We start from the raw sequence: 21,716 nt of genomic DNA on the forward strand, positions 1-21,716 counted from the left end.
TTCACTGTTTCATTCCCCAAGTGGCTGCTACAGCCAGGGGCTGGGCCAGGCCGAAGCCAGGAACCAGGAGCTTCATCCAGGTCTCTCCTGTGTTGGTGAGGAGCCCAAGCACTTGGGCCATCTTCCACTGCTTTCCCAGCACATCAGCAGAGAGCTGGACTGGAAGTAGAACAGAGCAGGGACCCGAACTGGCACCCATATGGGATGCCGGCACTGCAGGTTGGAGGCTTAATCACTAATCCATAGCAACTCTGCCCCAGCCCCCATACAGGATGATTAACATGACAGTAAATGAACACAATATGTATCAAACAGCAAAATATGTGATATGATAGCTTCCAGCCAGGTCAGAGGTCAGAATGGGTCCTTCTAATGGGGAGTCTCTGCCCCAGACAGGACACAATACAGCGGCATAGCTTTGACACAAGAAGTTCCCTGCCATTGCTTTTTCAGCAGAATCCCTGTATAATGAGCCTTCATGCTACGTGAAAATGACCTACTCATAGTAGACATGGCAGAGATCAGAGAATTAATGTAACGTCAGTTTTTTACTCAAAAAACCAACCAACCAACCTGTGGAAATGTGATGCCTTACTCAGAAGTATGCACATGGATGTCCGTCTGTGTGTGTCTGTGTGTACCTATATTCTATCTTCCTGTGACTCACATCATGGTCCCACTGAAAATGTCACTTTGCCAATGTGTTACCAGCAGGTTTGCTGGTTTCCATTTTTCCACTCCAGCTTCAGTCACCAGAAAATGGACCAGAGACAGACCTCACAAGAATTGGAATGCCATGAAAACACAGGCCTGAAACCATGAAATAACGCCAGATGCTTCTGTTTCTTATTCCGACGATGCGAGCAAGGCTAAAGAGATTCTTTACCTGCTTTATGTAGCGTAACTGAGACTCAGCGATTCCATGAATGAAAGACTCAGGAGAAGAGCCCTTTGGGTTTCCATCCCCAGCCAGCTGAGCTGAAGATCCCCATAGCATTTCACGGACAGATGGGGGATTCAGGTCTACGTGAAAGTCAGCGGAAATCTTACAATTGTTCTTTACATCAAATAAGGCAAGATTGATAAAAAAGGGCTCAACCTGGGAAGGAAAAGAGTTACATTTTTTAAATTAAGACTTTGCAGGGGAAGGAGGCCCACAAGTTATTTTCCTCAAATTTCTATGTTTATAGTTTCTTTTGGAGTTCAACATTTAGCTAAATTTGCATTACAGCTTATCTGCATAAAGAACATTCCAATATAACTGCCTCTACCAAAATTTCACTACTGTCAGGTATAAAGCATTTTACAAGTTACAATTTTTAAAAAATATGAGTAGAAATAAAATGACAAGTTTAAAGAACACCAATCGCCTTGTGAATAAGATTTAATTATCTAAACATTTACCAAAGTTACTTCAAATAATGCCAATATTTTGGAGAAAACGTAATGTAAATCTTCCCTTTGGTTATATTATTCCTCACTGGGTCACACATCTCCTAAGAGCTAATATTAGTCAACAGCAAATGACTTGACAAAAGCTTTGCCCCATCAGCAATTTTGGAAGACATGATTCCTCTCTACAGATGGCGCTTCGAAGCTGGTCACAAAGAGAAATTTCATGCCAGATGGCATAAAGATGAACCCTTTTCACACAGAAAAGACTGCTGCATGTGCTTCAGCTACTTTTTAAAAGAATCACTCATCAGTGTTGATATCTTTAAAAGACAAAGCTAGAAGTGAAACAAAGATGAACATAAAATATAGTCTCTGAAGATTTTACATTTATTATCATTTCAAGTGCTCCTCAGCAACTCATGTGACAGCTAAAGAGTAAACCCTGGCTCTCAAATCTCATCCTATAGAGCAGTGGGTGAGCAGACTGCACAGCGTCTGTAGCCCAGCATGGCTTTGGTGATGCGCACTCATAGCTATGAACCAATTTCAAAGAAGCAATCATATTCTCTCATAGAATTCACAAATTCTGAGGATTTTCCAGCTTCTGGGGACAGGCCCCTCTTGAATGTTGAAAGCCTACTCTGGCTGCTACTCTGAGTAGGTAAGACTCGCAAATCCTCTACAGATAAAAATAGAGTCATATTTTGGCAAAAGAATGATACATGAAATTCTTCCTTGTCAACTTTATCATGATGTACAGCCAAGGAATTTTCATTCAATAAATTAGTTGTCAGCGATAAGAAGGGCATTTCTTCCAGTGACTGGTTTTCAAGGGAAGTTGAAGGAAAACTCATACGTACATTGGTGGATGGTCCTTTCGCGTTGTCTCCAATTTGACCCAAGATATTGAAAGTTAAATCATGGCAATTTACCAGGAAACGCTTGTTGCATTTTTCTTCAAATGGCTTTATATCAGGTTCAATTCCTGAAAAGTCCAACCTCTGCAAAACAGTTGGTACAAATCATTAAGAAAAAAAAGATTCATATTAATACTGACTAATCTAGTCCAAAAGGCAGAATCCCACAGTGCTCCATCCATTTTTCACGTGAAGCCTTTTTGGTTTATTCCACAAGCCTTGGTGGCGTTCTTATAGGTTCAAACACTGATGGAGAAACACTGGAGGGAGATGACAAAACTCAGATCTAAGGCAATGGAAAAGTCACAGATCTCTACCAAGGCCTACAAAGCCCTCAGCCCCGCCTCCTTTCTCCCCTCTGGCCTTACCTTCTACTACTCATGCCTTCCCCCTCCCCCTCTTTTTTTCTTTCTTTCTTTTTTTTTTTTTTTTTTTTTTGACAGACAGAGTGGACAGTGAGAGAGAGAGAGAGACAGAGAGAAAGGTCTTCCTTTTGCCGTCGGTTCACCCTCCAATGGCCGCTGTGGCTGGCGCACCACACTGATCTGAAGGCAGGAGCCAGATGCTTCTCCTGGTCTCCCATGCGGGTACAGGGCGCAAGCACTTGGGCCATCCTCCACTGTCTTCCCGGGCCACAGCAGAGAGCTGGCCTGGAAGAGGGGCCAGAATCTGGCGCCCCGACCGGGACTAGAACCCGGGGTGCCGGTGCCACAAGGCAGAGGATTAGCCTATTGAGCCGCGGTGCCGGCCCCCCTCTTTTTTTCTAGCTGTACTGGTTTCCTTGGTTATTCTTTTTTGTACACCAAGGTCACTCTCATCGCAGGGCTTCCCCAGAGAGCTGCATGGCTTACTCCCTTGTTCCACTCAAGTCTGATCAACTGGCACTTCCACCAGGAGACTTCCTAACTCCCTGTAGAAAACCACACACTCCCTGTCACAGCCATGCTACCTTTCTCAGATTTCTCTTTCCAACATCTCTTTTGAATATCCATTTAGGGACTGGCGTTGTGGTGCAGCATGTTAAGTCACCACTTGGGATGCCAGCATCCTCACATGAGCACCTGTTTGAGTCCCCGCTGTTCCACTTTAAATCCCTGCTAATGCTCCTAGAAAGCCACCGGACGCTGGTCCAAGTGCTTGGGTACCTGCCACCCATGTGCAAGAGTTGGCTGGAATCCCAGGCTCCTGGCTTCATCTTGGCTCAGCCCTGGCTGTTGTAGCCATTTGGGGAGTGAACCAGGGGATGGTAGACTCTCTCGCTGTCTGTAACTCTGCTTTTCAAATAAATAAATATTTTAAAAAATTATTTGAAAGGCAGAGTTACACACAGAGAGAAGGAGAGGCTTTCCCAGGCCATAACAGAGAGCTGGATTGGAAGTGGAGCAGCCAGGACTCGAACCGGTGCCCATATGGGATGCTGGCACTGCAGGCAGTGGCCTTACCTGCTATGCCACAGCATTGGAACCAATAAATAATTTCTTTTAAAAAATTCATTTTAATTGTATATTGTTTGTTTTTCTCACAAAATATGTTTCAGCATACTAGAAATTTGGTCTCCTTTAAGAGCTAGGCAAGAGACAAAATTGACAAATGGACTCTAACTTGGAAGATTCTATAGACAGTGATGTTATGAACTCAGTTGTAAAAGACAAATGAATGGCAGCTTTGTGGGCAGGGTGAGAAGAACTGACGAGTTTCTTTTTGGGACGTGTTGTGTGTGAGGTGATGGCAGTAGGTGGCTGGAAGAACAGGGGAGGTCTGGGTTTGGAGATCTGGACTGGGGAGTCAGTGGCAAACAGGGCCAGAGGCAGATAAGGCTAGAACCCTGGGGACCACTTACATTACAATGCTGAACAGAGGGAGAGGTGTCTGCTTAGAAAACTGATAAAGAGAGTCCAGTTCTAACAGAGCTGGAGGATGTATACTGGCTGCAACAGAGAGATGACAACACTTCCACCAAAAGTTCATGGAAAAAATGGATTTAAAAGACAAGGTTGATTTCAGTAGAGATTTTTAAAAATCCGTGCAGTTTTTCTCATAATATCCATGTTCTATGAACTTTCTGGAGACTCCTCATATTTTAAATGATCAATATTGGATAGTAAAAACAAGGATTTTAAAAAAGATACTAAAAGAGGGGCCGGCGTCGTGGCGCAGTAGGTTAATCCTCCACCTGCAGCGCTGGCATCCCCTATGGGTGCCGGGTTCTAGTCCTGGTTGCTCCTCTTCCAGTCCAGCTCTCTGCTGTGGCCCGGGAGGGCAGTGGAGGATGACCCAGGTGCTTGGGCCCTGCACCCGCATGGGAGACCAGGAAGAAGCACCTGGCTCCTGGCTTCGGATCGGCGCAGCTCCGGCCATTGCGGCCATTTGGGGAGTGAACCAACGGAAGAAGACCTTTCTCTCTGTCTCTCTCACTGTCTGTAACTCTACCTGTCAAATAAATAAATAAAAAATCTTAAACAAGACAAAAAAAGATACTGAGAGCAAGAAAATCCTCTGCGTAGGGGAGGAATCTGTTCCTCTCAAAGACTCCTGGAAACCTTCCTCTCAGTTCCCAGGGTATAGGCGATCGAAGTTAATGTGCTCAATCCCAATGTCTGCACAGACTTATGACCTAGGCCCAAATGGAAAGTATAGATTGTGGAGTTATTTACTACACTTTCATTAAGGCCGCAGACACAGTAGGTGGGACGTGACAGGGTGAATCTGAGCAGAATGGAAAACTCAAGCCAAGAAACACAAGAATTTTTCTCAATTATCTTAGTAATTCAGGCCAAAACAGGTATTATGCCTGAAGAAGCTTAGATAATTATAGCTGTTCTGAGCTAGCCTGTACCACTGACGAAAAAAATCCTCCTTCAAAGGGCCCGATGTGCAAGATCTGTGCCTGAAAGCATGATCTTTTTCCCCTCTGAGTTTATTTATCTACCAAAGGAATACAAATGTGTGGGACTAGGCAGTGCTCTTGTGAACACTTATCTGTCTGTGGAGCCAGCAGAGGCAAGCCATTGCCATGGAGATCAATTCCAATTTCCGCCCATTATCTGCCCTCCTTTCTGTCTTACTCAGGCCGTGGAATGTGCAGAAAGCTGGACCAAACTACCCCAGCCCCTCAACCCTTTCCTTTCAGAGGCCTGTGAGCACAAATGTGGGCACATCTGGACTTCCCCAATCATTCCAAGTTTCAGCCGCCTCCTTCAGTCAGCACAGTGTTTTTCCTTTTTTTTTTTTTTTTGTTTTTTTTTGTTTGTTTGTTTTTAAAACACTGACTACAAAATAGTCTCTAAATGCTCAATTGTGGCCAAAAGAACAGAAATTATGGGATGGCACTTCACCTAGAGGAGGTCCTTGATACATACAACTTGATTTCCTCTGTGGCAAGACTGCCTTCCACAATCAACAAATTCAATTTTTTTTTAATCTTTAAATACTCATCACAATTTTTCGCTCATCGTAGATCACTGATAAAGAACTCAAACATAAAATCAGTTCAGTTTCATGACCACAAAAACACAACACCACAAATGTTTAAAGATACTAGATTTAGTTTCAACCACAGTCAATTGCATCCTTTGTATTCAATGAAGAGAGCCTGACATGTCCAATTAGAGCCCAACATGAGGACAGGATCAAAGGCTCAGACATGCTTGGAACAAGTCCATTTCTGAAGAGTATCTTAGAACCAAACATTCCTGAAGCCTACAATACTGTTTTCTTTTTTAATTACATAACTTATACACTAATGCACGAAAAGTCAATTTTCTCCAAATAATTTTATTTTCTCATGTGATCTTTATGAAGGGAAAAATCTTTGCATTATTATAAGCTTTATTTTTTTTTAGAAAATATTTTATTTATTTGAAAGGCAGAGTGAGAGTGTGAAAGGGAGATCCTCCATCTGCTGGTTCCTTCCCCACATGGCCACAACAGCCTGAGCTGTGTCATGCTGTAGCCAGGAGCCTGGGGCACCATCTAGGTCTCCCATGTGGGTAGCAGGGACCCAAGCACTTAGATCATCCCACACTGATCTTCCAGCTGTATCAGCAGGGAACTGAATCAGAAGTGGAACAGCTGGGAATCAAATCAGCACTTTGATATAGGATGCTGGTGTCCCAAGCAGCGGCCCAACCCACTGCGCCACAACGCTGGCCCTGTGCTTCCTTCATTTCAAATTAAATAATACATTTTAATTAGAAAACAATATGAAGCAAAAAAGAAATAACAGCAAGTAAGTCTTACCCAATTATTTAATCTTTTCACTGAAAACATTATAATGCTTATGTAATGCATAATTTTCTATTTCAAACAAAATCAAAAGGTTTTAAATTAGAAATAGGTCAAAAAAGGGAAAAGAGTGATCAGCATTGTAGTGCACTGAGTTAAACCAATACTTGTTACGCTAACATCTCAGTATGAGACCTGGCTGTTCTACTTCTGATTCAGTTCCCTGCTAATGAGCCTGGGAAGCAGAAGATGGCCCAAGTACTTGGGGTCCCTACAAACATGTGGGAGACCCGAATGGAGACCTGGGCTCCCGGCTTCAGCCTGGCCCAGCCCAAGCCATCATGGCATTTGGGGAATAAACTAGTGGATGAAAGATCTCTCTCTCCCCCCACCTTCCTGCCCCATCCCTCCCGCTCCCACTCCCTCTCCCCCTTTGCCTCTCCTCTGTCACTTTGCCTTTCAAATAAATAAATCTTTTTTTAAAAAGGGGGGGATTTTAAAAGTTCACCTCCACCCACAAATAATTTCATTTTCTCATTTCTCAGTTTGAAAAAATATTTGTAATACTTATATACTGCAGACTTTTTCAATTTAAACAAACTTAATTAGAAAATGTCATGGAATTTTAAATTAGCTACAGTATCTTACACAGAAAAGTAACTAACTCATGTAACAAGGTTAAAATATATACAAATATGAACATAAGTCTGTATTCCCCGGTGCCATTCTCCATTTAAAATAGGGTTAAGCCAGACATGAAAATTATCCCAGTTTTATGGCCCTGTATCAAACATGCAAAATATATGTTTCATGTGACTTGGTGTTCCTTATACTGTAGGTATTCATGGCCACTAGATCATAATTTTATTTCATGGGTTACATGAACACTGAAGCCATATTTAAGGATACTTTTTCCATTTTGAGGCGTAAGATGAAGTGAAAAGAATACACTATTTGCATATACAGCAATCTTCCTGAGTGAAGAGTTAGGTGTCAAGCTACCTGTTCAAAGCGAACAACATAAACATACAATAATCTATATTCCCCACTGGCATAAAACTCAGTGATTTCAATACTTCACAGACGTTATTTATCTGAATAAGCAACAATTCTAAGACCATTAAAAGAAACAGATCATTCATACCTGAACTTCTGAGTCAAAAGAAAAGAGATTCTGTCTGCCATCTCCTCTACTCAGTTTGTTTAACTGTTCAGTTTCTCTTCCATACTGAAATGAAAACAGATGTATTCATAAAATCATTTCATTTCCTTCAAAACAGTATTAAATGCCATTTAAATATACACGTTTATGTAAAAGTAGCAATTTGACATAGCATCAAAATATAACGTTCTCCATTTCCATGTACTTGAGATGAATAAAGGACACGTGCTTGGCTGGGAGTGATGTATCACCGTCACTAGGACCCACTATTAGCTGTAGGTCAGATTCTCATTCCTTCTATGTGCCTATTCACAATACCAAGAATATTGTTCATCCCATTGTCAGTACAAAAAGGAATTCAAGAGATTTATAATGCAAAACAGACATAAGCCAAAAACACCACACTGTATGAATTGGTGTGTGTGTGTATACATACAAAGAATATTATATTTCAATTCCAATTACATCACCTTAGGAAGCACATAAGAGGCTGCACTGGGATGACAAATATTGAGAGGAAAATACAACCCAAATGCAAAAAAAAATCACAGAAAGTCCATGTCAGAGGAACAGGAGTATGTTCCTAAATTTTGAAAAACAGCTTTGAAGCTTAAGAGAGGAGTAAATTTAAAGGAGAAAAAAATTTCTAAATTTTTATAACTAAGCAGTCAAGGAAGAGAAATAAAATAAAAATACAAAGAGGTCTGACAAAGATTTAAATGAATAAATGGGTTCTAACCTAGTCTAAGACAAAGTCTGCAAAGTGAAATATGTATCCTACTAAGAGCCACATGATAATCATATCCATGCTCTCAAAATCAGTCCATTCCAAATTCCAAAGAACAGAGAAAATAACATAAGTAATGATTGTTCATATCTTTAGCTGATGAAATTACTCATATTCATAATTGTATATAGGGAGACTAAATGATTTGCATATGGAAGTAACATGTATAAAGCATTAGATTGAATGTCATATGTATGATCGGCATCATTAGCCCCTTGAAAGAATAATTTTATGAATGATGTAAAGTAAATTGAATAAGTAGCAGGTCAAATAATAAAGCCACAAAAACCTGAAAGCACTTTCTGGTATCTAGAAAAAAATAAAATCTTCCAAACTGTCAGTTGGCACTTACGAGGCCGTCTTTAGGAGTGCAACTTTCCTTTCACAGTCTCTACCTGTTTGACCAATTTGCTGTGGTTTTTCACTTAGAAATGACATCACCAAATGGAATCCAGCATTAAAACTTTAATAGCTGCTCCTGCATTGTCCCCGTTGAAGGCAATTTGCCATAAAAAAAGATATACCTTCATCAGCTCCGGATGCATGCTCCTTTCCAAACTGGCCATGATGTTCTCGGCTTTGCCTTGGCTGCTAGTTTCATCATCTGCAAATTCATTAAAAGCAGATGTTCTAAACCATACAGACCATTACTAATCACCTAGGAGGAATGTTCTAACTATCTCTCCCATCCCATCCTCTCCTACTAGATTTATTGCAAAGAATTTTGATTATGAAAGCATAGGGAAAGCTTTAATGGACTTCTGAAAATCTGCCATGAATTTCCTAGCTGTTTTAGTTTGGTTATATCCCATGTGTCAGAGCCTATACAACATCAACACTTTTTAAAAAGTCTATCGACTCACATAGTCACTTTTAATTAAAAGGCAAGTAACCGTGACAATTAAGAGTTCTATATTCACCCAGTACAAAGGACATTCCCAAGGATTAAAATCAAGGGCTTTACCTCAAAAATGAGTCATTGAAAAATTCTGACCTTGTACAGTGTCTACTGTCTCCTTTTTCTCTTGCACTAAACTGTCGGTATTGATCTGAATAATCTTTTTCAAAGTTATCAACCATTCCTCCATTTCCTGCTCAGTTTCAGCAGCCAGATAATGGCTATACTTATCTAACATCTTGAGTTCAAAAGCATGACGGCGCATTTTGGGGCACTAGAGAGGGGAGGAAAAAAAAAAGCATGCATTCAGTTAATTTTAGTTGCCCTTTTAGTACTAGATTTCATTCATTTATTTATTTTTACCTCAGCTCAGCACACATGTGCGTCAATACTTTCATGAACTAGTTGCTTCTTTCAACAAGAAATAAGACACTGTTAAGACGATGAATAACCATACAAAACATATCATTTCAGTTCCCCTTGGGACTGAGCACAGTGGTATATACATAAAGTTGACATAAAAGACTACTTGTTATCCCTTCTCTGCCTTTTGGCTAAGATCAAGTGTAAAGGACTACTTGTTACTAAGAAGTAACAGTTAAGGCCTTTCGACATCATTCAGAGTTAGAAAAAAAAAATCAAACTACCACCAGAAACACAAGCAAAAATTTTACTCTTTTCACCATGCTTAAAGTTTTCCTTGCATATTTACAGATCTTTGAAATCGGATCTTTAAAAGAGGCTTAAATGTGAGCTGAAACAAATCTGGTGTTCACTTTGTATCAACTCAAAATGCAACAGGGATAATCCAGCTCATTTTAACATGCATAACACCAAATATATCACAGCAGCATAAAAGAAGACTAAAGTTGATGTGCATTCAATCGCACTCTAAATAACATGAATGGAAGTGGCCCTATGCTAAATACTAGCACACAAGGAAAATAAGTCTCCTTCTCCCAAACCTAAAGACACATTCTTTTACTTTACCACCTTCTCTGTTGTGACAAAAGAAATGGCACAGTGCATACTCCCAAATACCATCATGTTAATTTCAAGAAAGGCTCATGAATCAAGAATTTTCCACTGCATGGTCATTATTCAGGAAAGAATGAAAAAAAAGCTCCTCCTTTTCATCTTCAAAGTATCGGAAAGGATAAAATTAAACTGCTGTAGCCTGTCATAAAGATTTATATGTTTGAAAATATTTGGGAGAGGGGATCATAAATAGATGGAAGAGGCAGATCCTGGGTGAAATACAAAGAAAGGTCAATCGGGACTAGGACTAATTGAGAAAATCCAGAACTTATATGTGCCCTCTTTCTTCCAGGAAGACAAGAAAGCTCTTCCTGAGCATTAATGAAAGCACCTTCTATTCTCAGATCTTCACACTTTTCAAGGCGTTTTCTCTTTTTATTCTCAATACATGTTATTCGATAGAGTACAGAGACAGTAGTAATTTCATGTTATAATTTTCAAAGTTAAGAGTCAGGTAAACTGAGGACGCTGAACCAACATTTCCTGCTTCTTAATCAGCTCAGCAGTCCTAAGTCAACCACATACCCCAGCCCCACAGTAAGGGCTCCTATCCCTTGGTCAATTTACCTCCTATTCTGATTCTCTCTCTGCGCTTGATTTCCTAGTGTGTCTTTGTCCGTGCCTCCTCAGTAATTCAAGTCAACATGTGCTAAGTCCCTACTGTGTGCATGGTCATGCTAATTATTTTAAAAGATACAGAAGTAAGACGTGGTCCCAGTAATCCTGAAAAGAATGTACCGAATGCATCACAAAGCAGAGTTGATTCACTGGCAGGATACAGGAAAAGGCAGTGGTAGGTAGCACAAGTGAGGCGGAGTTCCACTTCCTGGACTAGAGGTTGAGGAGAGAAACAAAACCTTTCATGGCAGGAGTGGCATTTAAGCTGAGTCTTAAAAGATCAGGTTCCAATGGGAAGTGAAGGGGAAAATATGTGGCAAGAAGAAACAAAAATGTAAGAAAAGTCCCCAGTGAGGGAAAATGCATGGAGTGGACTGGGGTGACCAGCGCACAGCACATACAAAGGGGTGCAAGGAAGATGAGGCCACTCATGGTAGGCCTTAAACGCCTTAAGAGCTTTAGCGCTCATTCCGCACGACAACAAATCAAGGGCCAAAAAGGTTTTAAAATGGCCACATGTAGGATCCAGTGTATGTCTTAGGAAAACAGACTGGAGCAGACCAACAAATCAGGAGGCGAGAAGGCAGGACTCTGGGCCAGAGAGGATAAAAGCGAGAATGAGAAAAAGAGCTGTGGAAATAGAAGAGAAGCAGCTCCGGAAGCACCCTGGAGGAATTGATCAACAGGTGAACACTGGCACTAGGTAAGCGTGGGGCACTGAAGAGAATTCTCAGGTTTCTAGAATGAAACTTTTAGAGGATGGAGGGAGGAGCCATTAACCAAGAGAGAAAAACACTGAAGTTCTTAAGGTTCAATAACCCTCTTGGAGAAAGAGAAAGATTACCTTGGCAATCTTACCTGAACAACGTCAATGCAGGCATCCAAGTAGATGCAACCTTTAGATTCTTTTGAATTTTTCTCATCTTTGTAGGAATTGAGAATATATGAACCATCAGGAAGTTGAGTCAAATAAAAATACCGTCTCTTGAAAACCTACAAGGACAACCCAGCAATGATAACATTTGTTACATACATAATGCTTTTGAATTTTAGTTTCTTTGAACTAAAAGCTTTTTTTAAAAAATTTATTTGAAAGAGTAACAGAGAGAGGAGAGACAGAGAGAGAGAGATCTTCCATCTGCTGGTTCACGCACCAGATGGCTGCAACTGCCAGGGCTAGGCCAGGTGGAAGCCAGATCTCCCACATGGGTGACAGGAGCCCAAGTGCTTGGGCCATCGTCTGCTGCTTTCCCCAGGCCATTAGTAGGAAGCTGGGATTGGAAGCTGAGCAGCTGGGTCTCGAGCCAGCACCCATACAGGATGCTGGTGTCACAGACAGCGCTTTACCAGCTATGCCAACATGCTGGCCCCGAACGAAAAACCCTTAAAGGGCTTTGCTGGCATTGTGTCTGGATGCTCTTCAGAAAGCTCAGATAAGTTTTTAAGAATTATGATTATCTTTTTTCAGTTAAGATAGATAATATGATGTCAAGTGATTTACCCTCAGATAATCAAATATCTAGTGAAGAACAGCAAGATTCAACCCTTGAACATTTATAAAGCATTTTTACATCTGAATCACTGACTCTCACTATAGCGTCTTTCTCTTAATTCCAAGTCATGACTGGATGTTTTAACTTGGTTTATATAATCAGAAATCCAAGTGGCATATATATCTATGTATTTATATATGTATATATATATTTACATACACACACACACACACACACATCTTCCCTACATATTTTTCTGCGCTTACCTATGCTGTACCAGTGTCCAAGCTGCTAAAAGTCCAGCCTATACTGCTCCCACAGGGAAGCACAGAAAGTCATTAGTAGCCTACCATTGTTGCTGAGTACCCCAAATGCTGAGATTTAAATCAATAGGCCTGATGGGAATGTGCCATTTGGAGTTACAGATTCATAACATTGAAGGAATAACCTGTTACTATTGCAAAGCTCACAGGTCAGGGAAAAAGGTAGACTACCTAATTCCATTCACTCCTCTACTCTCACCTCCACAGAGTCCTGAAACTTGGTGAAGGAGGTGAGAAAAGGGGACAAGCAGCTCTCTGATGGATTTAGGCTTCTTTCAGTAACTCACAAACTGCAGGCTGTGTCAAGCATTTGTCACAGTGAAAGGTAGAGCTTACTCCTATCGCAATTCTCCAGGACTACGGATCTGAAATCACTTCAGGATGGGAATGAGAAGAGACTAGGAAACACTCTCTTGGTGATTATTAAGGAAATGCATTTTTTAAAAAAAGATTTATTTTACTTATTTGAAAGATAGTTAGAGAGAGAGGTAGAGACAGAGAGAGAGGTCTTCCATCGCTGGTTCACTCCCCAGATGGCTGCAAAGGCCAGAGCTGCACCAATCCGAAACCAGGAGCTTCCTCTAGGTCTTCCATGGGGTGCAGAGGCCCAAGGACTTGTGTCGCTCCCCCTCTTCGCGGAGGAACGACACAGGACCCTGTGCTGTTCTTTTGTCTGCTCGGCCCTTCCCGGGTTTGCTGCTGGTTCTTCCCGGGTTGGCTGCCGTCCCTCCACCTCCGTGGAAGGGCGGTTCCCCCTGCCATTTTCCCCACTTCCACGGGGAAGCAGCACACCACCGGCCGGCTCTCTCGGGGGCTGCTCAGATGTTATCCGGATATTCCCTTTAGATGTTCCTGGTGCATGTTGTCTCTCTCCTCTATAGTCCTCTTCCACCAATCCCAACTCTGCTACCCACACGCTGAGCATGCTGCTCTCCTCCAATCAGGAGCAGGATCAGCTCCTGCAGGTTACTGGTCGAACTGGAGGCACCTGTGTAGAAGCTGTTTACTCCCTTCTCAGCGCCATATTGTGGGAGAGCAGATGCATAGAATAAGTCTTAATTCCAGTAACTTAGTCTAGTCCGAGTTGCTCCCCACAGACTTGGACCATCTTCTACTGCTTTCCCAGGCCATAGTAGAGAGCTGGATCAGAAGAGGAGCAGCCGGGACTAAAACTGGCACCCATATGAGATGCCAGTGCTTCAGGCCAGCACTTTAACCTGCTGCGCCACAGTGCCAGCCCTGGGAATGCATTTTTAAATTATCATTTATTTATTAGAAGATTTATTTATTTATTTGAAAGGCAGAGTTATAGACAGGCAGGGGCAGAGAGGCAGAGGTCTTCCATCTGCTGGTTCACTCCCCAAATGGTTGCAATGGCCGGAGCGGGGCCAATCCAAGCCAGGAGCCAGATGTTTCTTCTGGGTCTCCAACACAGTTGCAAGCCATCTTCACTGCTTTCCTAGACCACAGCAGAGAGCTGGATCAGAAGTAGAGCTGTCGAGACTCAAACCACTGCCCATATGGGATGCCAGCACTGCAGGTGGTGGCTTTACCCGCTATGCCACAGCACTGGCCCCTGCATTTTTCTTCTCTTAATTATAGAATCTGGCTTTACGACTTCAGCTTGCCATTTTCCATCATCCATCTGATTACCCAATATGATCTCTGACTATATTAGGAGCTTTAATTATGGAAAGAGTATTATTTGGCAAGATGATTCTTGCAAACTACTTAACTTTTGGCAAACTATCTGAAACTTTAACAATTTATTTCTCCATCGCACGAGCAAGGAACGTATATGAGCATGTTAAGGGGTGTTTCAGAAAAACTAGCAAAAAGAAATAATAATGCTTGCAGCGATTTTTTTTTACTCAATTAAATGTCATTGATTTTTGAATAACAAAAGTATTCCAGTGTGAGGAACACTCTAATGAAGTTAGGCTGATATATGCTACAATTTTTATTTCAGGGAGTGATCATGTGGACTACCTGGTATTAGCAGAAAAGAGTCCAAAGAGGAATAATTATCTTGTTTTCCAGTGTTATTCAAGGAAATATTATTATATGAGGAGTCTTCATAATGTGTGTTTCCACGAACTTTTTGAAGAAAATATGCAGGGCCAACGCTGTGGCACAGTGGGTTAAAGTACCATCCTGCAACGCCAGCGCAAGGCGCTCGTTTGAATCTCCGCTGTTCCACTTCCGATCCAGCCCCTTGCTAATGCACCTGGGAGGGCATCGGAGGACAGCCTAAGTGCTTGAGCCCCTGCACCCAGGTGGGAGACCAGGAAGGAGTTCCTGGCTCCTGGCTTCAGACTGGCCCAGCTGCAGTCATTGTGGCCATTTGGGGAGTGAACCAGCGGATGGAAGACCTCTCTCTGTCAGGCTTTCAAATAAGTAAAATAAATCTCTAAAAAAAAGGGGGGCGTGGCGCTGTGGCAGAGCAGGTTAATGCCCTGGCCTAAAGCACCAGCATCCTTTATGGGCGCTGGTTCGAGACCGGGCTGCTCCACTTCCAATCCATCTCTCTGTTATGGCCTGGGAAAGCAGTAGAAGATGGCTCAAGTCCTTGGGTCCCTGCACCCATGTGGAAGACCCAGAAGAAGCTCCTGGCTCCGGATCAGTGCAGCTCCGGCCATTGCGGCCAACTGGGGAGTGAACCACTGGATAGAAGACCTCTCTCTCTCTGTGTAGCTCTTTCAGAAAGGAAGGAAGGAAGGAAGGAAGGAAGGCAGGCAACTATGCAAGGAGTTCCAAAATTTCTGTGTGTAAATCTTAAATCTACTTTTCTATGAACCTTTAAAAAATATTTACTTATTTATTTGAAAGGCAGAATGACAGAAAGAAGGAAAGAAAGATCTTCCATCTGCTGGTTGACTCCCCAAATGACAGCAATGGTCAAGGCTGGGCCAGGTTAAAAGCAGGAGCCAGGAGCCAGGAAGTCCACTGGGGTCTCCCAAATGGGTGACAGGGACCCAAGGTGCATTAGCAGGGAGCTAGATTAGAAAGAGACTCAAACCAGTGCTCTGACAGGGGATGCTAGAGTGACAGGTGGCAGCTTACCTCATTGTGACAAAATGCCGGCCCCTCCATGAACTTTTTGAAGTACTCTCACATTAGGATATAAAGATAAGGGTATGTGTATGTTTCTTACATATCTCTTATACATGAAACAATATATACATGAGACAATACGTGTATATATTCTCATTCAAATAACCTCCTTTTAAGTTTACTGGAAGAAATCTAAATTAATACACAAGAAAAAACAATCATAATATGACTTACCTATGTACACTTGCTTATATTCATGGCAATGTTCATGTTTGTTATTAAAATGACAAGACCCTTACGGTTGGCGCTGTAGTGCAGTAGGTTAAGCATCCACCTGGGGTGCCCACATCCCATATGGGTGCCGGTTCGAGTCCTGACTGCTCCACTCCCGATCCAGCTCCCTGCTGATGGCCTGGGAAAGCAGTAAAATATGGCCCAAGTGTTTGGGTCTCTGCACCCATGTGGGAGACCCAGAGGAATCTCCTGGCTTCAGATGGGCACAGCTCCAACTGTGGTGGCCATTTGAGGAGTGAACCAGCAGATGGAAGACCTCTGTCTCTGCCTCTCTGTCTGTAAGTCTGCCTCTCAAGTAAGTAAATAAATCTTAAAAAGCAAACAAACAAAAAAAGACAAGTCCAGAATACCTAACTACATATTATGAGCTTATTTCAACAGAATATTACTGAACATTTACTGTGTGCAAAACGCTACTTTTTAAGAGTTATCACAACAATTATGCATGACAAAAAGTAGAGTATCATTTCCAGGAAAAAATGTATGTGGAAAAATTGCAACCAGATTAGACTTTGAATTGTGAGCAAATCTAAAAGTCAAAGTCGAGAGCTTTGGTGGCACAGTCTGTAGAATATGCTTGCAGAGTCCCCAAGCGGCAGCAACGAGGGGGCAGAAGAAAGAAAAATACAGTCAAACATTTGTGGCACAGAGTGAAATTACAGCCTGTGAAAAATTTTTCTTCATGTACTGCTGCCTCACCAAGCAATGAAGCCGTGTGGCAGCCACCACTTCCAATATTAGCAAAGCACAGTTTTATAACAGAGAGGGAAAGGGATGTGAAATTACAGGAAGTCACTTCCTGTAACATCACAATGACGTCTGAATGCGACACTGAGGCAGGGAGCTTGTGAATCTGGGGAGGGAGACGTGATGCCTGAAGAGCACTTAGAAAGATCAGATGTCTGAAAATGTTATTATCTTGATCCTCAGCCAGGCTTTCCTGCCGGCCAGCTCAAGACCCCGCTTCACTCGGTTTCCTCACTGGTCCGATGATGGGAACAGACCACCTGATCCGCAGGAACACTGTTTTTCATGACTGACAAGTAATTTCATTGAACTTGAACAAACAACACAGCAGCTTTCCCAGGCTGGGTGCTATCCTCCCCATGCCAACTCTTCATATACCAAATGCACATGATTTGCACTGTGAGGACTTAAAAAAAAAATCTGTGCTCAACAACATACTAAAAGATGTGCAAGATCTCTTCTCATTCTTACATTCTATTACATATGTCAGATTTCAACTTCTGGGAGGTTTTTAAGGTGTCTTTTTCAAAGAAGAAAGTGGCACCCTGAGTCTCTTACATTGAACCAAACAGGAAATAAAGAACCTGACTTTTTTTTAAATTCTGAGATGTGGCTATTTATTTAGGATCCAGGTCTACATTTGTTCTACTATTTAAAAGGAAAATACATGTTGAAATAATGACTAAGTAGAATAGCGGGAATTACCAAAACCACATCAATACCTTTGATCTATATTATATCATTCTAAAGCTACCATATCTATAAGCATACCTTTCAGCTGAAGGCCTCAAGTCCTTTGTAACCAACAGCTAATTTTCTTAGTGTCACTTCAGACTAAGTATATCATTATCCTCATTTTACCTAACACCAAACAGAGATGAAGGAGCTCATTCAAGTTCACATAGGCAAATCACTGGTAGAACTGCAATCAGAAGCATATTCAGAATCTTGCTGAAACCCTTCAACAGATTCCCATAAGGCCAGAATAGTAGCTAAAATCCCCACCATATCCTGCAATGCTGTATATAATCTGGACTTGGTACTTATTGTCCTTCATTTGTAATCATGCTGCTCCTCATAGCTTTTCTGAACCTTTGCACTCCCTGTTTCTACATCTCTTTCCTTACATATCCACACAGTTCACCATCGTATTTCTTTCATCTCTTTGCTTTAATCACACCTCCTACGGGTGGCCTTCAATGCATACTTACCTGCATCATAGCACCCTGTTTTATCTTCTTCATATGGTAATCCCTATCCAAATGCATCTTGTAAGTTTTTTTAAACATTGATTGATTGATTTGAAAGTCAGAGTTAGAGAGTGAGAGATGGATGCATCTTTCTCCTGGTTCACTCCCCAAGTCGCTGCAACGGCCATGGCTGAGCCAGGCCTAAGCCAGAGGCTTCATCTGGTCTCCCAAGTGGGTGGCAGGGGCTCAAGTACATGGGCCATCTGCTGCTTTTCCCAGGCCATCAGCAGGGAGCTGGACTGGAAGTGGAGCAGCTAGGACTCAAATTGGCGCCCATGTGGGATGCCAGTATCACAGGCGGCAGCTTAACCCACCGTGCCATGACGCTGCCTCCCCCTCCCATGCAAATATTTCTTATTATCTATTTGTTTTTGGCTTGTGGTCTTTTTCTAGACCACTGAAGTCCATGTTCCATCTACTGCTCTATCTCCAGTACCTATAACAATGTCTGGATGCAATATAAATTTTGCAAAAATGGATGCTGAGTAAACAAATGAAAAATGCATTTGTTAGCACAGACTTTTCCCATGGTATTATCCAATGTATTTTTGTTCCTCCTCCTTGCCTTTAAAATTTCCTAGATGGTGAACACAGCTGAAAATTCCCCCATCTTAATTGGTGAGTAACACAGATACTGTTACTCAGTCTGATCACCCAGAATAAAACATAAAAGCAAAAGTACATGATTCTCCAGAATTGGGTCCTGCTAAGTCCAAGTGTCCTGAAGGTCCCAGAGCGGTATGGATGACAACCTTCTGCAACCCTTCTGCAGCAAGAACAGACGCCTTTTGTCATTCCGTGGCATCAAAGATGGGGGAACAGCAGGAAAATTTAGTATCCCTGAAGCAGGAAAACCTTTTATCGTTTTATATAAAAAATCTTGAAAGGGTTTACTTATGTTTTCTGTTAAATGACATAAAACAGAAGCCTAGAGAAAGGAAACTCTGGAGGTTAAGAGGCCGAGTAGTTAGGGCAGGAGCCGTGGAAAATGGGGTGAGGGAACCTACCTAGCTAATGTCTCAGAATTGAAGGGAGAGCTAGCAACTGCAAGGAGAAAGCAGGAGAACAGACTAACTGGGTCTCAGAACTGTTTTAAGCAAAGATGAAAGAAGCAGTGAGGGGGGAACCCCAAGACAGAAAACTGAGTTGTAGGGGTACGTGTTTGGCTCAGTGATTAAGATGCTCCCATCCCACATTGGGGTGCTTGGGTTTGAGTTCCCGTTCTACTTCTGATCCAGTTTCCTGCTAATGCACATCCAAGGAGGTGTTAACAATAATTGAATACAGCTTTTTCAAAATACACATTTTCCATGAACATTTTGAAGGCCTCTCATACATAAGGATTTCAAAATGTTTGCACCAAAACACACATACCTTTTCATTCTATGAAGTCCTCTTGTACTGCCTCCATACTCACTATCCCCTTTCGGATTCTCTTCCTTCTTCAGGAAGCTTTCTCTGACCCAGACCACAAAGATCTGGACTACATAGCACCTGGTCTCTATACTACCTTTAAATAATTATTCTTTACTGTGTGTCTCATCTCCACATAAAACTATTAGGCTCTACATGTGACACCTCTTTCTACCCCATGCAATGTTAATACCTTGAACCAATAAACTATTCAATATCTATTTGGTGAGGAATTCATAGATTCCTAATAGCATCTTCTACATAGGAAGCACCGAATAAATGGCTTTTGAACAGTGACCAATGAACAAGGGAAAACAAAACATGTACAAAACAACAGTGAGAAATCCCTTCTCCATAATAAATGAGTATAATCCATTTGTTGGATGTAAGAGACAATCTGGTAGACTTGAGAATACAATTGGACTTAGGTATGAGAAATAAAAAATTCTTATTTTTGTTCCAATAAACACAGTGATCTTGACCTCCCAGCAATCATTTTAATGTTCTATGTGCGTTCTTAGGTAAGATATTCTTTTTGATTTGTTATTCTCCCACTGCAGAGGGGGAAAAAAGCTCTCCCATAATAACCAAGAGTTAAGTGAGGACTTTTGACTCTGGATATAAAACAAATGACTGTCTCTCACGCAGAAAAAAAAAAGGAAGGAAGGAGAGAAAGAGTACCAGAAGTGAGTCAGACATCAAGCAGTTGAACTTGCAACCCTGATAACATACCAAGACACTTCAACGTGTAACTGCTGAGAATGGGGAGGAGGGAGCTAGAGGAATGTGACCCAACTGAGCCAAGAAGATGCATAAAGGTGGGTGTCCCAGGGTTGGCCAAGAATCTGCAACCATTTTTTAAGAAACGAAAAAAACACTCTCAAGGTCAAATTTTTTTTCTCCCACATATCATTATATCCCTTAGGAAAAATAGCTCCAAATACCAGGGGAAGGTCATGTCCAATTTCATAGCTATCTAGTCCACATTAAGTTCCTTCACCGATAAGGAAAAATATGGAATAAATAAGATGTTTCCAGCAGCTATTTGGCAAAGACAGAATGTGAATGAATAGGTTTCTATTAGGAGTGGAGTTTCTAAGTGCTCACGCATTCTCTACAATACATTAAACCTCTCTCCAATACTTTTCCTGGAATTGAAGAGTGGCAAAAGGGTGTGTTCTTATTAACTAGGAAGCACAAATGAGGAAATTAGTCACTATGACAATGTTCTCCTGTTTTAACATGAATCCTAAGAACAAAGCAAATTACAAGCGCTGAATAAAATGGTCAATGTGCCCAGATAGCCCAAAGAGCTTCTGCAAGAGGCGCATGATGCCAGCAACCTCTTCAGTGAAAGGAAGCACAAGGGCACCGAGCACGGCGGCTTGCGGAGTGAAGCACACTGTTAGCGGCTCTCCCGTAGCCCGGGCTTCTCAGGGCTGGGTTCTCAGCCAGCAACAGGGTTGCTCAGCAAGCACGCCTGGGAAAAGAATGCCAGCTGCAGAAAATGGCGCGGGCTGTATCTCAACACGACCAGAGCTGGGGGAAAGGTATACAATGGGGCAAATACAACATCATATAAATAGGGGGGTCTTAGAAGCTTCCCAAATGAATAACTGGGGTTCATCCCCTTAGCAGCCCTTTCTCACTACAGCCCATCATCACTGACTAGAACATTCTCACAAAACTCTCTGGCAGCTCATGAGCAGAGGTTTACCTTTCTAAAGCAGCCCTTATACCAATTACTTCTGCTATACTTCTGAGTATGTGTGTGAGAAAGTGTGTATCACATTTCAGGTCAGGGAGTTGCTTTCTCTAAAGATCTTATGAATGGGCCGGCGCTGTGGTATGGCGGGTTGAGCTGCTACCTACAGTGCTGGCATCCCATATGGTTACTTTTCAAGTCCTGGCTGTTCCACTTCCAATCTGGCTCCCTGCTAATGGCCTGGGAAAGCAGTGGAAGATGGCCCAAGTGCTTGGGTCCCTGTACTCATGTGGGAGACCTGGATGAAGCTCTTGGCTTCTGCCTGGCCTAGCCTGGATCATTGCAGCCATTTGGGGAGTGAACCAGCAGATGGAAGACCGACCTACCTCTTTCCCTCT

The 21,716-nt window shown here is 42.1% G+C and overlaps 1 protein-coding gene across 3 annotated transcripts in view; it reads right to left on the reverse strand.

Annotated features, from left to right (window-relative positions):
* Window positions 1-21,716, reverse strand: part of DOCK11 (dedicator of cytokinesis 11) — a 213,951-nt gene that overhangs the window by 127,653 nt on the left and 64,582 nt on the right. For all 3 annotated transcript variants that reach the window (XM_002720256.5, XM_051827332.2, XM_008272922.4), the window contains exons 7-12: window positions 11,898-12,032; window positions 9,480-9,657; window positions 9,010-9,089; window positions 7,681-7,764; window positions 2,256-2,396; window positions 887-1,099 (exon numbers count right to left, since the gene is read on the reverse strand). In XM_002720256.5, coding sequence (XP_002720302.2) covers window positions 887-1,099; window positions 2,256-2,396; window positions 7,681-7,764; window positions 9,010-9,089; window positions 9,480-9,657; window positions 11,898-12,032 — 831 coding nt within the window. The remainder of the gene's footprint in view (window positions 1-886; window positions 1,100-2,255; window positions 2,397-7,680; window positions 7,765-9,009; window positions 9,090-9,479; window positions 9,658-11,897; window positions 12,033-21,716) is intronic.

This window comes from Oryctolagus cuniculus, chromosome X (genome assembly GCF_964237555.1).
Source record: "Oryctolagus cuniculus chromosome X, mOryCun1.1, whole genome shotgun sequence".
Classification (NCBI taxonomy): Eukaryota; Metazoa; Chordata; class Mammalia; order Lagomorpha; family Leporidae; genus Oryctolagus; species Oryctolagus cuniculus.